This window comes from Pteropus alecto, unplaced genomic scaffold (genome assembly GCF_000325575.1).
Source record: "Pteropus alecto unplaced genomic scaffold, ASM32557v1 scaffold778, whole genome shotgun sequence".
Lineage (NCBI taxonomy): Eukaryota > Metazoa > Chordata > Mammalia > Chiroptera > Pteropodidae > Pteropus > Pteropus alecto.
The window spans coordinates 91,654-110,157 of record NW_006441062.1 but is presented as its reverse complement, the minus strand read 5'-3'; the positions used below and the strand labels follow the sequence as shown (position 1 = coordinate 110,157).

Genomic DNA, 18,504 nt, shown 5'->3' with positions numbered 1-18,504 from the left:
CTCACAAGAACCTTGCAGCACAGGATTGCACTGCATGTGGCTGATGGTTTGAGGTAATTAATTAGGTCATGTGGTTTTCTATTCAGTGTATGACAAGTATTAGCTCAAACTTTCAGGCTCTGAGAATAGCCCTTCTTAATAACATTGTGCCATAGTAACATTTCACTAATAATTTGGGTGAAAGACTACCATCTCCTTGATTAAATTTTAAAATTTTAAAAAACAGAAGTAGGAAGACCATGTGGGAACTCATAGCTAGTAGTAGTAGAGATTGAACCCAGGAGTCTTGCTCTAGAACCGACGTATGATCTTAACTTTGTTTTGACCTGCCTCCTCTAAAAAAGTAATGATTAGCCTTCAAAGTAGCAAAGAAAGTGTCAATTATCATGGGTAATTCTAATAAGGAAAGGTGAAGGGTACTAGAGTGATTTGAGTTGGGTTGTTCTGTAGGGCTGTAATGTGTCTCGGAGGGACACCCAGCGCAGCAGCTGGACAGCCCTAGAGAGGCAGCATAGCAGTGTGGAAGGGCCACAGTCTTTGGAATCGAAAGACAGGGATAAATCACTACTCCACATGCTTAGTAACTGTGACTTTTTATCTCTAATTCTCTCTTTTTTTAAAAAAATAGTCTATAAACTGTGACTAATAGTTAACGAGAAATGTTTCGAGCGCATTTGTAATAATCGAAGACATCCTGAATTAAACTCTTGATTTCCCCTCCTTTGCTGCTTCCCCACAATCATCCGTTTGTTTCACCTCATAGTCATCTTTTATTCCTTCCTTTCTCTCATATTCTACACCTAATTCTTAGACAAATATTTTCAGCTCTGCTGTCACATATATCTCAATGCAGCTACTTCTCACAACTTCTCTCCCACTGGAGTCCAAGCTGCTGTCATCTCTTATTGCCTAACTGGCCTCCCTGCTTTTTTGCCTTTATCCCATATAGTTTGTTCTTCACACAGCAGCCAGAGTGATTTTTCTACTATGGAAGTTGGGTCAAGTCCATCTCCTTCTTTCAACCCTCTCCTACCTCCCTTTCTGGTCACTGTGCTCAGCCATTTATCTTCCTGAGGTTTCTTAAACATGACAGAGGTTTTATATCAGCTCATCTCTTGGCCAGCAACGTCTGACCACAGATATCCTCTTGGCTCACTTCTTATTTCATTCAGTTATCTTCTCAGAGAGGATGTCCCTGATTACCAGGTGTCTCTACTACCTATAGCATTTATTGCTGACTGGTATTCTTTATGTTTTTATTTAAAATTTTTTTTTGTTAATTGCCTATGTTTGCCAGTAGAATCTAAGTGTCACAATAGTAGGGACATTTTATTTCACTCATTGTTGCATCCCCAGCACCTAGGACAGTGGATCCTCAGTAAAGATATGTTGGCATCAAGGAGAGAGGGAGAAAGTAGAATGGAAGAAAACAGTGCCTGGCCATAGTAGTCACACAGTGGATGCATATTTCCTTCTCTTCTGAAATTCTGTGTCTATTCTTTTTGGACAGTATCCAGAAATGTAAAGGGAATGGACAGTAAAGAAAAAAAAAAACAAAAAACAAAAAAACACTGCTCACAAACAAGCAAAACTAAACCTGGAAGATACAACTCTTAATAATGTATAGAGAATATAATAAGTGCATAAAACTTCCCTTCATGAAAGAGTTTAGAAACCTCTGAAAAAACATGCAGAGTATTAAATGAAACAGGAATGCAGAGACTTGGGTTTGAGTTGATATATCTACTTTTGAACACCAGGGGGAACCTTGTGTTAAATTAATCTAGACAAAGTGCAGATTCGTCTCATGTATTTCAGAGCTGTCTAGGTCACTTTCTTTAATTTAACTAACTACACATCCCAGTTTTTTCCTAATTCTTCCACATAATACCCCAAGTGCTCATTTATAAAATGAAGAATTGCTATTTTTTTTTATTCGCCACAGTTTGAAACACCTCATCTCTAAAATAACTTATCCTAGTTCTCCGAGACCTTACTTTAAAAACAATTTCAGCATATTTTCCTATAATTTACCTTATTTGTTCTTGGCATAATGCCAAGACAGCTTTCTGAATTTTATGCTTAAGAGGGTAGTAGATTTCAGTAGCAATCAGTCTTATAGCTGCACTAAATAAAACTCAGTATTAAGGTTTGTCTTCCCAAATATATTTTAGCATAGAGCTATAACTACAGTGGTAGAAAGAGACAATAAAATCACACTTCTGTGGAGCCACTTAAATGATTGAGCTATTTGGAGTGACATACAAAAAATTCCTTCACATTAAATATTCTCTCTTCCGCAGTCTTGCCTTCAACTGTTAGCTTATATCTTTAATTCAGTCTGCTCTTTTGAGCTCTTTATCATACTTCTCAAGTACCTATGAATTCACCTGTATTTCCCATGTTTATATGTTTCAATATATTCAAAATTGAATTTACTTTCTCTGCTACTTCCTCCTACCATCAATCTCTTTTTTTTCTTGTATCTTCTACTAGCTAATGAAGATCTTGTAGTCACATTCAGACCAACCCCCTCCCCCCAAAGTAAGTTTCCATTTGTCCACCAGGTTTTTGGCTATTTTACATTATCTTTTTCATTGATTCATTTATTTTTATGCCACTACTGCTGCCTCGGTCCAGGGGATTATCAGAGTATTTCTTCTAAAATAAAAATCTAATTATCTTTGAGATTTTCCAGTAGTTCCAAGTTATCTGCAAAGTACATCCAAATTTCTTGGCATAGCAACAAAAGTCTTTTTTTTATTTATGCCTCTTGCCTGCCTCTCTAGACTCCTGCCTCTCCACTGCCCTAACTCTATATCCTAACCATGCTGAAGGTCTTGACTTTTCATTGACATCCATGTCTATCTTTATATTTGTTATTCCTCTCTTTCCATAAATTTATCTGCCTAGAGAACTCATTTTCCTTTGGAATTTTTTCACATACCATCTCCACAATGAAACATAACTGTATCATAAAGATGTTTCTTGGGTCCACTCCATGCAGAACTTTGTGTTAGGTGCTGAAGGGGGAAAAGTAGAGATTGTATTGCTCTTCTCAAGGCTGAAAATGTATAGTCTAGTGGGAGAGTCTGCTTTTCTATCTTTACCTCTGTGCTTTTCTCCCTCTGGCTTCCCTAGCATTTGGCACACACCATGTTTCGTGTGCACCCCTGTTTTAGCACCTGCCTCTCCTTCTAAATTGTGACCCCTTGAGATATACTGATGCTAATCACGATTAAAGAATAACTAACTGTGTTTACACTAGTTTTTAAAATATTTGGTAACGCTCATTGTCACATAATGCATAAATTATGGCCGAATTATTTCAGTAAGGCAAGATCTGCACTTGTTAATATTTCAAAAAGCTATTTTGCTATTCTGTTATTAAAACTATACTTTTTAAGATTAAATTCTGTAATTGAACATTTTAACTAACCCAGGTAATTTTTTTCTCCCACTGACATTATTTCAAATTAATTGCAACTATTTTTTTCACCTTTGTTTTCTGAGAGTCTGTGTTCTGTAAATATTCTGAAGGAGACATTCATTATGAAGGATTTGGATGCTGTTCAATTATGTATGACTTGGCTCTAATGTTTTACTTCTTAATCTCCCAGCTTTCTCTTCAGCAGGGCAAGAGTAGCTAATGGCCTTTCAGTAAGCCCTTAGTAAATTTTTCTTTCTTTAAGGTCAACTTCATTAGTACATTTATCTTATTTTTCAGCCAAAAATATGTATACTGAAATGAATGGGCCTAATGTCAAATGTCTCCATGCAGGGAGAGAAAGAATCTTCTGCTCCATTAATTGATGTAGTTAAATGATGCATGCACTTGAGGCCAACATGCAATGGAAAGTTCAGGGTGTTGCTGCTACTCTACCCTTCCTAATCCCTCTCACAGTGATTGGTAATGGCGTAAATATTTACTGATAGAATATGAAACCAAACCAAAAGCTACAAACAAACAAAGGATTTAAACTGAATTTAGCAGATGTGTAAGGAAGACATTAATAGAGTTACTTTAGTATTTGGAGCACAGTGGTAGCTCTCTGACCATGTTTCCAAAATGGACAAGACCTGGTTGAGATTAAAACTTTATTTTCGTGTTAACTAGTTTTTAATCTTTACTGTCAGTATCTAACTCTAGCTGCTTATGGTCGAATGGGTCAGTCTCTAAAACAAAGACTTTAAAATCACCCAAGTCACCTTTCCCAAGATAGTGTTTTTACTCATCATCTCAGCTCCCAGTCCAAAATGTTGTCAACCTTAATTTTTAATAGAATTGCATTTAAAATAAATTACATATTTAAAAGGATACAGTATTGATAGCTAGAAAAGTCTTTTCTTTTGATTCATTATTATTGAAAAAGTCAAAAATATTTTCCAAAAGATTAGGAAGCATTTTAGTCAGAAAAAAATAAATAGCCAAAGAGAAATAAAATAGAGTTTAAAAATCTGAGATAAACTTGTATGTGGAAAATCAAAACTATTAAATAAATGAGAGTTAGAACAAAAGTCTATCAACTCTTATTTAGCACATTTACATTTTAAACTAATTAAAATATTCATATGATCATTGAGGGAATTCAGAATTTCTTTTAAGTAATAAGAAAAGTTTCCAAAAATTGGGACTTTGAAGTGGTTGTGCCTTAAGTTTAAATTACTCACTTATCAGGATTGACCTGTTTTGATTTTGTTTTGTTTTTTAAAGCATAAGCTTGCTTTGTAGTATTGGACTTGTATGTTTTGATTTCCTTCTACAATACCTCTGAATGTTGAAGGTCACACAGCACAGAATTTTTTTTAATTTGTATGGTAGATGTACATATTTAAGGAAATCATGACAAAACTTATAATAATATAATCACATTTCAATAAGCTTGTCTGTGCATTTTCTGGCAGATACCTCCACTCGAACATGATTATATACCGTGACTTGAAGCCCCACAACGTGCTGCTTTTCACCCTGTATCCCAATGCTGCCATCATTGCAAAGATTGCTGACTATGGGATTGCCCAGTACTGTTGCAGAATGGGGATAAAAACATCAGAGGGCACACCAGGTGGGTGATAAGGTTAACTTGATAATCCCCTTGTCAAGAGGGATAAGCCAGTGTCTTCATTTGTGAGTCCAGGAGAATCAGGAGAACACTGTAGCCTATCACATTGTGCACAGAAACTTATTGTATGAGTAATTGTGACTAGTACATTGTGATTTTGATCATTGTATTCTGGAGAACAACAACAACAAAAAGTCAACTAATGTAATTTTTCAGGGAAAAAATAAATTAAAAAGAAAGAATATTTTTTTGCCAAGTTAGATTTTAAAAAGTTGGATTTTAAAAACATCACATACTCCGGAAGTGGTAAAAAGGAACAGCAACAGTTTTAATCTAGGTACTTCTGAAACTTACCTAAAAATGAAGCAAACCAAATTCAGGTTCACAAACCCTTTTTCATAACTCCAAAACCCAAAGATATTTGAAAACCCAAAGTTGTTTTTTTTTTTCTTTTAATAACTGGTTAGGTGACAAAATCTGACCCGAATGGACTTGGTGCTTATGATGATCTTTATTTCTCACAATCATTGTTAATATGTGATGTTTCATGGCAGAAATATAAATGTGTTTGAGTACAGGATGCTGGCCCTGTCCCTACTGAAAATTTATGTAATTATGTTCTGTGGAGCATTATTAACTTTATTAAATAAGAAATATATAAAATTCTAAATACACTGGTTCCAAGAGTTTCAGATGGGGGCTTTGGGGCTGCAGCTCTTGGTTACACTTTCTTCTTATAGGTTGGTACAAGAGTTTATTTTAAACCCTGCATTTCAGTTTTCTTTCTTCATTATTTATAGGTTGTTAATAGTTCAATAGTTAAAAATAATATAGCTTCTCTATTTATAACAAGATGAGTCATGGTTACTATGTAAAGTGAAACATACCTATTCTGGATACCATTATGTCTACGGTCTCCAGAAATCACAGGCATCATCTTCTTGCCTTAGATTTTAATGCTGTTTTTAGAGTTATCCCCAACCTTTTTCTGTCATGCTTGTTCTAATAACCCCATTACTTCTACTATTAACTTTATACAGTGAACTCCATTTCCTGTGCTCTGGCGTTTGCATGGTCTTAACATTCAGACACGTTCTTTCCACATCGCTGTCTACCCCATGGAGTCTCTCCTCACTTTCCCAGCTCCTGTTTCCCTTTTTCTAGTCTCAGTTTCATCAGAATCTCAGGTTCCGATTAATAAGAAACGGTGATAGGGCAAGTGACATGTGCAGACATCTTGTCTTTCAGATTTCAGTTTGAGTGGAAATAAAAAATAGAGGAGTTGATAACTGTTGAGGGAGGACAGCTCTATCTTTAGAAAAGTCTTATATAGTTAGATACTTGTAAATAAAGTTACAGATGGCTTTACATAATCTTGAAGATTGCAGCTCAATTAAAACACTTGCCTAAGATGGAAGAAAATACTCTAGGGGAATATGTGACTAGGCAAAAGATCCGAGGTTGTTCTCTATTCCCTGCCCACCCCAATTTATGTACTTAGAGAAACTGATGGCTCCAGATTTTATTTTTTCTCCAAATATATATCCTCTCATTTGGAAGTAGAATGTGGTAGAATGTGTTTTCTCATAAACATTTCAAAGTATGTTTTCTGGCTGCTAGTGTCTCTGGGTTTCAATAATAAAAACAATAATTAGCATCTCTTGAGCACCTACTACATACCAGTCTCAGTGCCCGGTCCATTAGACACATAGTATGTTTTCTTTACACCAGGGCTGAAAGTTAGCTTTTATCTTCTCATCTGTAAAGTGAGGAAGCTTGAGGATCAGTGAGATTTTGTAACTTGCACAAAGTAGTACAGCTAGAAGGCCAAGATAAGAACTCAATCTAAATGTGAATTGAATCCAGAGCTTTTTGGCTTTAAATCCTATAGTTGCTCTCCTGATCACATACAACTCTAACATGTCTTTCAAGAGGTTTAAATATTCAATCTTAAGTTATCAAAAAACCAAAATGAACAAAGCAAAATGACGGGACCATGAACAGCAAATATTGTCAACTACAGGTTCGAAAAATTTATCTTAAAAAGTAGAATTCCACAGGCCTCATATACTCTCACCTAGGAAATGTTGGCACAGTACAGAGGTCTTCTCGTGGAAAATCTGCTCATTATGCTCATGTGACATGAAGTTGGGCTGGGACGCTCAGCTTGGGTCTGTAGTTTGTTTCCTCTCCACCTGCCAACTGGTCCCTCTATTTGTGGAATAGAAACCTTGCTGTTGAAGTCTTACGCACGTACTTGGACAACATATCTCTCTGCTTCCTGTTGACTGTTCCCTGGTACTCAAGCCTGCCACTGCCCTCCATGGGCTGAGCCAGCTCGCAGCCAGCTCTGTTCAATTCTGTTCAAACTCATGGCCATTCATTTTAGGTATCTGACTTGCTAATTTTAGTCATAGCCTGTCTAAAGTTCAATATCCAACTTATTGTTCATACCAAGCCAGATACTTGTTCCTGATCCCTTTTAATCTGCTGTATCAATGTGTGGTAACATAAATATGGAGAAAGATCATGACAGAAAAACCCATAGCTTGATCTTTTTTGTTCTGCCCTCTCTTCCCCAGGCTGCCTAGTATATTGTAAGTACCTTGGAACTTCTCTTTATCATTACCATATTTATTATTGTTAGACCACTTCTAATCACCTCAGCCCTAAACTCAGCCTCAAATTTTAAATAACAGTAACTGTCACCACTGCTACCACCATCATAAAACTTTTCTTCCCCCGAAACAATTATGTTTGAAAATAAAATCATTCCCTTTCATATGATTTTAATCATCTCTTTGTCTTTTACTTCTAATGGATCTTCCTGTTAGTATTACAACTTTTAACTTGAAAATGTCTAGAGAAACAAAATACTATGTATTTGTTAAATTTTTATACTAACCCATACTGTGGTGCATTCACTCTGTGTGCATGTGAGTGTGGGTTCATTACTGTTGTCTCAGAGAAGATGGTAATAAGAATAAACCCTTCTGTGACATGAACAGTGTGCTTAGTCCTTTGCATGGGTTGATTATCTCATTTAATCCTTATGACCCTGTGACATAGGCCCTATTACTATTCCTGGTCTACAGATAAGGAACTAAACTTAGGACCATTAAAAATGTCAGTAGAGTTGTACAAGATGCAAACCTAAGCAGCCTGCGAGCAGAGCCCCTGGCCAGATACTATCATAGCTGGAATGCAAACATAGAAACAGTTTAGTTATTGGCAAGGACTACAGCACAGTGTCAGTCTACATTTTAAAAGGTAAATATGGGATGGATACTTGCAACTTTTAAAAAAATTTAGAGAGCTTTAACTTTTACTCAGACAATTGGATATGTTATATCCTGTTGGGAGTGACAGTTAATTATGTGTCCTGTGACAGTTACACTGTTGACTAAGATGGATGTCGATTGATGTCTTCAACTCTGCCAACACCCATGGAAATACCATAGTCTTTGGGTAAATAAAAATGTTGGTCTCTGGTTATATACTACCATCTGATAGAGGTTATGAAACATACTCTACTCATATTTCTCTGAAAGTAAAAAGAAAAGAAAATATAAGTTTCTGTGTACTGTGTGATATATAAGCAGACCTAATTCATCTATGGTTACTTTCTTTATATACTCATTGTATTTGTTAAAATGCAGGATTATCTGAAAAATAATTTCTAAAAATAGTTTTTAGACAATGAATTACATTTAAATTATATTTTCCCAATTGTTATGATAATTCTCTAAGAGTAAATTATCCTTATTTTTTATTCATTTATTCAGTGCATTTGGCAATAATTTGTTGAGCATTTACTAAATACCAAACTGGTGCTACTATTTCATAGCTGCGTGGTGTTCATCAGGATTTACTTTTGGGGACTGTTTTCATTTCAGTAAATTGTGATGAGAAAAATAATGCCTATCTCATAGGGTTGTTGAAATGGTAAAATGAAATAGTCTACATAAACAGCATAAACAGGGCTTGGTATAATCCAGTTGCTCCAAGCATGTTAACAGTTACTCTAGTGGTGAATTTGGGGAATGTATGTGGATAGTTTTACCCTCCAGAAGCACATATTCTGCCAGGAGAAATAAGGCTATAAGCAAATAATCATAAAGCATTGTGTCAATTTCAATAGGAAATCTAGTTCAAGGTACAGTGATAGCACGGAGGACCAAGTGATTAACTGAGCTACGGGTCATCAGGATTTCCTTCATAGAGGAGGTGATTCTGGAATTATATCCTAAAAAATAAACTGGAGGCTTGAGAAAAGAAAAAAAGAATGGGAGGAGACATTCCAAGGAAAGGTATTAAGGCATAAAACGACTTATCTTATTGAGATAATTGGAGGAAATTTGGTATGGACTAAGAGCTATATAGATGGAGAAGGAAAGATTATTTAGTTAAGTGTTCTTCAGTTTTGGCTATATATTAGATAACATGCAGAGCTTTAAAAAAAAGTATCCACTAGGGCTGAATCCTTTATAGTTTTTTTTAGTAGGTATGGAGCAAGGACTCTCAATTTGGCCACATATTAGAAGCTCCTGAGAGTAAGTAAATATGAATAGAGTTTAGAAATATTCAAATAAAAAAAGCAATGTCAGTTATTTTAATTACTTTTCCTCAGTGGTGCACACTCTAGGCACTGCAGTGGATTCTGGAGATACTGAGATAGATATGACTTAGTTGACTGGTTGGCAGGGTGTATAGCATATATGAAACATGAACTGTAGAGTCAGACTATCTGGGTCTGAACCCTTGTTCTACCACCTAGTAGCTGAGGCTGGAGACATTACCTAACTTCTCTCCTTTCTTATGCAATAATACCTAATAATAGTATATATCCTAGGATATTGTTGTGAAAATTAAATGAGAAATTCTTATAAAGTATTTAGCATAATGCTGGGCATGTTCCTAGCTACCTTTGCTTTCTTGGACTCTGCTTTGTCTTCTCAAGTTGTGGGGGTGGGAGGCTCTGTTTGAGTACCCCTTCTACATGTTGTGTGGTGAGAACTATACAGGCACTGATAAGACTCATTGTGTTTGTTTACTCTCTCTCTCAGGGATCACTGTCCAGTGCTCCATGTGTCCAGTGTTTCATCATATATTTTTTCTGATTATTTCATTGTTTTATGCAGGATGGCAAATCTAGTTCCTGTCTTAGCTAGAAGTAAATAAATTTGAACAGCTTAATACAACAATGTACATTTAGGATTTCGGTTAGCACTTAACATTTCTAGTGTCTGAGGGCCATCAGTACTCAACAGAGTAGCTATAATGTATGGTAGTATGGTGCACGAGTGCCATAGATCATTCAATGATCTAGTATTAGATCATTGATCATGTAGCAATATTTGTCGCTTTGAAGATGCAGAAATTGTTTCTATATCTAGTCTTTCCCAATGGTAGGTAATATTGAAAGTGTTCATTTTCATCTCAAATTAAATTCAGTGGTGAATACATTGAATAGTTTACAAGTTTATTCTTCCTGTTATTACTATGGTGACAAGTTTAGTTAAATATAAGGCAAATTTTTATAAGAACTTGCAGTTGCTGTTTCAGGGAAGTCCTCAGTGATGAGGATACATATATTAGGAATCTATTTTAGCACTATCTTAATTACTCACACAATTATTTAGCTTAGGGTTCGAGAATTATATTATGGCTATGTAGGCAAATGTTCCTATTCTAAGGAAATGCATGTTATCTTTAGGGCTGAAATATTGTATCTGCAACTTAACATGTCAAATATATAATCTATGTAAGGTTACATGGCATATAATATAGCACATATGTGCTTTACATATGATATGTGTAAGTATATATATGTATAGAGAGAGACAAAGAGAGACACAAATATGGGAAAATTGTAACAGTGAATGTGTGTGTGTGTATGTGTAGAAAGAGACAAAAAGTGAACAAATGTGGAAGATGTTAACAATGAGTACAGTAAGGGCTATCATATTCAATTTTGACACCTCTGTCCTTTGACTTTTCATGGCCTTCCAGCCTGGTGAAGGACTGCTAAGTTTCATCTTTTGCTGGTAAGCTGTCCATCAAATAGAAGTGTTTTTGAATTCAGTTGCTTACTCCTTGAAAGCCATGAGTTCATACTTTGTTATGTTTTCCTGGCTGTTTATTTAAACTACTATAACAATCATATACGTCGTTGTAGAACATTTGGAAGTATTAGAAGGAAATAAAAGCTATCTTAATTTCAACACTTAGACATAATCATTATTACATCTAGAAGTATTTCTTTGTGTACATTCTCATCAACTTGTTATTTTGAAAATGTTTAAGCCTACAGAAAAGTTGAAGAATAGTGTAATATACACCCATATGCCCTTCATGCAGATTCATCGATTAACTTTTGTCACACTGTTCTCTCTCTCTCTTTTGTATGTAAATATCTTTGAAATTAAATAACAGACGACATACTATGTCATCCCTGAACACATTGGCATGTATTTCCTTAGGATAAGGATATTTGTTTACATAATCACCACACTCTTATCACAGCTAAGAAAATTCAGTTGAGTTTTGTTACATATTTGGCAAACTTTCTGTCTATTCAGAATTATATCTTACATTTTCCTTTTATTTACATGATATGTCATCTTAAAATGATTTTTAAGTTACTATATGGTATACATTATTTGACCAATTTCCTTTTATGGTTGGAATTCTTTAGATTCTTGATATTTTTACTGTTATGAATAATGTTGAAATTACTTTTTTTTTTGAAGAATTTAAAAGCAATTTATCTCTATTGTGGAATGAAGGTTTTATTTCCCTTTAAAAGAACTTCAGACATGAACTAACACCTGAGAAAGAGGGCTTTTATTTGTTTAAGTCATGGTTTCATTTTTATTTTTCCATTGCATAGAAGGAACACAGTCACGAGTTCTTGAAATAATGAGGGCATTGGAATTTTAGCCACATTAAAGTGACTTGGAGTGAAGTCTAGCAATCTCCTTCCTAACCTTGCCTCTGTTTGAAACACTGCCCTAGGAATAGTTATTACTAGGAATAAGAAAAATGATATAGGAGTTTTTTCCCCTGTTATGTTTCATTTCTTTAATTATGAAACATTACTGAATAACTTATTGTTGAATGTTTGTCTTATTCTTCAAGATCGACCTTGGGGTGAAATGTCTTGGATAGGGCTGTTAATTGTTTGATCAAGTTTGTCTCTTTATAGAGATGACATGGCCTTGTTTAGAGCTTATCTCCCTGATTCTTCATTAGCATATATGCCTAAACATATGCATATTTATTAATATATTTGCTTACTTACAGGGTTTCGTGCACCTGAAGTTGCTAGAGGAAATGTTATTTATAACCAACAGGCTGATGTTTATTCATTTGGTTTACTACTCTATGACATTTTGACAACTGGAGGTAGAATAGCAGAGGGTTTGAAGTTTCCAAATGAGTTTGATGAATTAGCAATACAAGGAAAATTACCTGGTAAGTTTTGTCTATAATAGATTTTTTAAAAATATCATCAGCTTCTTTTTCAAATTATTTAATTGTAGTAGTATACTTAATTCATTTTATAGCTGATAATTCCTTGTTTAGTATTTGAATATTCTTAAATCCTGTGACACATTAGTAAAAACAATCTAATGGTAAGGTAGCAGTTTTAGGCTTTAAAAAAATATATCTCAAATTAGTATTGGTGTATTTGTTATATATTTAGGAGAATACCCAGAAAATGAAATTGCTGTTAAAACTCCAGATTTGGTAACTTTTGTTCTCATTAAGAGTTACTATGTGCTCATTTGCCTGGAGTGTTTTTATTTTCTTGGTGTGAAATAATTTATATGCAGAAATGGAAGCTTGAATTATTTATAATAATAATTTTTAGTAGTAAATATTAATAAGAATTAGTAAACGAGTATTTAATGAGATCAAATATCATTTTGAATGGTTGTTTCATGCTTTTAAGAAATTCTAGAACTTTTGTCATTTATTCCTTGACTATTACTTCAGTTCCCACAGCAAAGTACTTTTTTAAATGTATTTAGCTGCTTCTCATATTTTCTGCTTTCCTTTTCATTTAAGAAATAGTTTTGAACATACACTGTGTGCCAGGTACAGGGATATAGCTTTAACCTTCTTCCTCAGGGGAACTTTAAAAAGTCCCAGCAAAGAGAAATTTATTATCATTTGGATAAACTTTAGACATAATCTGGGTCATCTCCCTTATTTTACCAGTTAGCTTTCAAGAGAAAATTTCCGGGTCTCTGTTCTACACCAACCAGAAGAATGGCATACCTCTTACAAAAACCAAACGTGCACAAACCAACTGTGGGGATATGAGGATGAAAAGTTTGCCTACTGTGAATATTAAAATAAAAAATACTTCCATAAAAGTCTAATTATTATATGAACAAAAGTGTTGTCTTTTGAAATGCAAGTATGAAATGAAAATATATTATTTTATTCAATTTTTATGAGTATCTTTTTTATACCATAAAAAAATCAAAAAATCCTTTTTGATGTCTCTAGGGGAGATAATGCTAATAAAATTGGCTTAATTAATAATAAATATAGGATTATGGAGATCAGTGTTTTCCTTTCCAATGTCTGGACCTTTCACACACATTGAGAGGAAATAAAATAATTGTTCTGATTTGCCTAATGTCGTATCATATGTTTTTGAATGTTTTAGATCCAGTTAAAGAATACGCTTGTACCCCATGGCCTCCGGTTGAGAACTTAATTAAAAGATGTTTGAAAGAAAATCCTCAAGAAAGACCTACTTCTGCCCAGGTATTATTATAGTCAAAATTTATCAATATTTTGTATAGAACATCGAATATATACATATACACACACATACACATAATACCTCCTCTTTATATATATGTTTGAGTGTGTGTCTTTATATATGTGTGTGTGTGTGTCTGTGTGTGTGTATATATATCTCAAAACTCCCATATCCTCCACCACAAGAAGAACATTGCCAGCACTCCAGAAGCCCCCACATGCCTCTTCCTAATTGCATTACTCTCCCTATAGATGTAGCCACTTTCCCAGCTTTTGTGATAATCCTTGCTTTTCTTTATGATTTTACCATTCAGTTTAGTTTTCCTGTATTCATCACTTATTTAAAATAGAATCATAATCACATAGTATTCTGAAATTTTTCAGTTTTCTGAAAAATAAAGTGTGAGTTTCATTCAGGTTATTGAACATAGATGTTAATTATTTTCACCGCTGTTCCATTCCACTGTTTGAAGGCACGACAATATATTTACTTATGATCATATCCATGGATATTAGTATTGTTCCCAGTGTTTTGCTATTGTAAAAAGTGCAGGTTGAATGAAAATTGCTTTCTGGTAAACACCTAGGATTTGAACTGCAGAATTATAGGACATGTGAATATCCAGATTGTTTTCTGAAGAAGTTGTGATAAGTTAACATTTCCATCACCTGTATATTATATCGGTAGCTATTTCTGTATGTCTTTTCCTTAAATTTTGGTTCTGACTTCTTAATTTTTTCTAAATACGTTCAGTCTTGTATATTGATTTACATTTTCCTAATTACTAACAACAATGAGCATCTCTTTATATGTTCATTGGTTATATATATATGTTTCCTCTTCTGGGAAATGCCTGTTTTTGTTTGTTTGTTTGTTTTTGTTTTTGCCCATTTTTCTATTGGGGTATTTGCATACAAATTAAATAAGAAAAAGAGATTCTTTTCTATACTAATTCTTTGTCTGTTATATATTTGTTTTTCTATTTATTTATTTTTTAAATTTATTATTATTTTTATGGTGACATTGGTTAATGAAATCCAGTAAGTTTCAGGTGTACGATTTAACAGTAAGTCATATATATATATATGTGTACATATATATATATATATACATATGCATTATGTGTTCACCTCCCATAGTTAGATTTCTTTCTGTCACCAAATATTTGACCCCTTTATTCCACCTACCTCCCCCTCTCCACTCCCCTCTGGTAACTACTAGTCTATTGTCCATATCCACAAGGCCCTAGATTTTAACTTCTTTACCACTGGCCTCATGAGGTATCCAAAATCACACATCAGTTTTGCCTTCAGTAAGCAAATGCCTTCAGGGAAAAATTGGCTCTAGGATTTAATTCACCTCTCTGTTTTCTATCCTTCTAAGTTTTGGGCCTAATAATTCCTTATGGTATTGTCAAATCTTTAATTTTTTAAAGATTTAAAAAAATAATTTCTTAAGCATTTTAAAGTGTTTGTAGCTTGAAGGTTCTCCAGATAACCTCTTCTACCGTGTTACCAGATATAGAACTCTTTAGTATTGTACACTAAAACAGACTTTAGTAGATCAAAATAAGAACTGTCTTTATGTTGTAGACTTGGTTTTATATAATAATTCATGGAAAAATTTTTGTTCAACTTTAAATTTCCTACTCAAAAATAGCTCAGTACATATATTCTGACTTTATCAAACATTATATAATCTTCTTGGTTATTTACCCTTCTTGTTTTTTTAATTTTGGTTACCACTGGTCTTAATCACATAGACTTTTAGAAAAATATTATCACAGTAAAATATTCATAGTTTAACTATTGTCTTCCTTTTATATTCGATTATACTTTACCTGTATTTTATAGATTACATAACAACCTGGAGTTTTTTTTTTAGTACATAACATATTCAAAAATATGGACATACTTATTTAATCTTTAAAATACACTGTATACTAGGCAAAATGAATAAATTCATCACTTTTATCAGATGAGGTACTGAGAGAATAAGCTCTCAGGGTCTTATGAGTGGCAGGCAAGTGGCTGTAGCACTGGCTCTAATTTCAGTTTTCTGACCCTGATGCTGTTTCCTTCAGTGGCTCTATACTGTCTCTCTAGTTCTTTGGTTTTTAGAAAAACCAAAAAGCAGAATCTAGAGGTGATTTGTGAATTTTGTTACCAAAGATCAAAATTTATTTTCCCTTCAACTGGTAGAAGGTCTATTGTATTTTTGGCCCCAGTATTTATCTTCAACATGATGTGGCTCTGCAGTATAAAACTAAATGAAGACTGGCTCTTGACCCTGCTAAATTTCTGTCATTGGTACTTTTGAAATTTTTCTTTTCAAGTGACAAAACATGCCATCTACACAGAGAGAACATATACAATACACTGTTTAAAAATAAGTATTATTTTAATGTAATACTTTCTATAGTTTTGGATTATTAATCTTGTTTCTCTAGGTGGATCACAGCTAACAGGTTTAGGTTTTTCTTGATAGAGCTATAACATTTAGTTCTACATTATGCACAAGAATATGATCTTTCGAAAGGATATGTATTAACTCGATGTATGTTGTTTTGTTATTTTTAAACTTTCTCAGGTCTTTGACATTTTGAATTCAGCTGAGTTAATCTGTCTGATGAGACATATATCAATACCTAAAAACTTTATTGTTGAATGCATGGTTGCTACAAATCATAACAGCAAGAATGTAGGCATCTGGCTGGGTTGTGGACACATCGACAAAGGACAGCTCTCATTTCTTGATTTAAATACTGAAAGATACACTTCTGAGGTAAATACAAATATTCTTTATATTAGAAATACTATAAAAGCTTACTTGCAAATTATTTTAAATTAATTATGTATTATGTAATTATGTATCAGTTAAAAAGTTATTTAGGAAGAAATTAAATAAAAGCTAATTTAGGAGTATTATTAAATTGGCTTTCTGTTAGAATAAGAGTAGTCAAATGAAATTAAAGTCTTTTCTTCTTTTAAATCACAGTATATGTGTGTCTTAGGTCAGGATCCCTAAAAACAGCCTTAGACAGAGAATCTTATATGAGTAATTTAAGAAAATAGAAATTTTCAGAGAAATACAGGTACCCAGAAAGAGCAAGGAAAGAAGCTCAGCAAAACCGTACTTTTTAAGGAGTTCTAGCGTGTCTTTATCCCATAAAAAACTCTGAACTGTGAATAGCAGCACAGATTTATCCCTCCACCAGGCAAGGAGGCCAGTCTTTCATTCTCACATATCAGTCAGTCATTGGCTGCAATTTTTCCAGGGATAAATTGAGGGATATCATAACCTTCCAGTCATTTCTCAGCCAGCCAGCTCCCATCAGCTCAGGGCAGTTCTGTGGTGAGAGGTGCAGCTCTGAGCTGTTAACAGCCAACACTTGTAGCTGCTGGGGGTAGGTGCACCTGACAGAGGAGCTCTGGACATGGCTTCTTCAAGATGGATTAATACATTGTATTGGCAACTATAAGATAAATTTCTAAACTTAAAATAATATTTTAATGGTTGCCTTGAAATAAACAGTGTGCCTAAATATTATTCTTAATGTTGAAAAATCCTCTTATATTATTGTGATGGAATCTAAACGATAATGAGAAATAGTTTTCAATTTTTAGATTTAGTCTCAGATGCATTCTCGATAGGCAAAACTTGTCTGCCAGTTAACTCATTTATTGTTGAAAATTAAATAAAATTGTGTTATTTTTAAAATTAAAAGCAAGGAATTAAAAGAGGTATGTAGATAACAGAATTTTTTCATTCTATACAAGTTCTAGTCACAAGTCAGAACCAATTTTTTTAGAGTGTTTTTTATTTTCTAAACAGGAAGTTACTGATAGTAGAATACTGTGCCTAGCCTTGGTGTATCTGCCTGTTGAAAAGGAAAGCTGGATTGTGGCTGGGACACAGTCTGGGATGCTTCTAGTCATCAATACTGAAGATGAGAAAAAGAGACATACCCTTGAAAAGATGACTGATTCAGTTACTTGCTTGTATTGCAATTCTTTTTCCAAGCAAAGGTATAGTAGTGGATTTGACCATTGGGGTAAAATTATATACCTTTATATGACTTAATTGTGTGCAAAATTGTTATAGCATCAGCAGAGATTGTTCATTTTTAACATTTTCCTTATTAGTTTGCATATATTAAAGAGAATTGCGAGAGGCCACGAAGATATTTGTTGTTTTTCTGTATACATATCAAACTGAGACATTTATAAACTAGGTCAATCATTTCTTTAGGCCCATCAGCCTTGCTCCTGGTTTTACCTCAGCTGTGTCTCTATCTCTTTGCCACTCCTCACATCAATTTATCTTTTGCAGGGCTCTTCAAAGATGACGCCTCATTCATTCTTTCTTTGAATATGTATATATCAGCAGACTGTTTTGCGCCAGTCTAAAACACATCAGTTAACTATCAAATTGGAAAAAAAAATATAATAAATGATTTCATAAGTTGTTAATTGGTGAAAATACTTAATCATTATCAGTTGCAGGGACCTTATCCCAAAGGAAGTTATGTAAATGGCATAATTTTAGGTCTGAGGAACAGGTTGGTTGCTGTCATATTTGGGGCAGGATGATTCCAGGAAGCATTAAGATTATACCCCATTTGGATAAGTACCCAGAAGTGAAACTAATAATAAAATA

The 18,504-nt window shown here is 33.9% G+C and overlaps 1 protein-coding gene across 1 annotated transcript in view; it reads left to right on the top strand.

The window, feature by feature from the left end:
• Positions 1-18,504, top strand: part of LRRK2 (leucine rich repeat kinase 2) — a 111,847-nt gene that overhangs the window by 84,117 nt on the left and 9,226 nt on the right. The window contains exons 40-45 of the mRNA XM_025051310.1: positions 1-53; positions 4,906-5,066; positions 12,369-12,539; positions 13,747-13,847; positions 16,435-16,629; positions 17,680-17,873. The exon at positions 1-53 is cut by the window's left edge and continues 132 nt beyond it. Coding sequence (XP_024907078.1) covers positions 1-53; positions 4,906-5,066; positions 12,369-12,539; positions 13,747-13,847; positions 16,435-16,629; positions 17,680-17,873 — 875 coding nt within the window. The remainder of the gene's footprint in view (positions 54-4,905; positions 5,067-12,368; positions 12,540-13,746; positions 13,848-16,434; positions 16,630-17,679; positions 17,874-18,504) is intronic.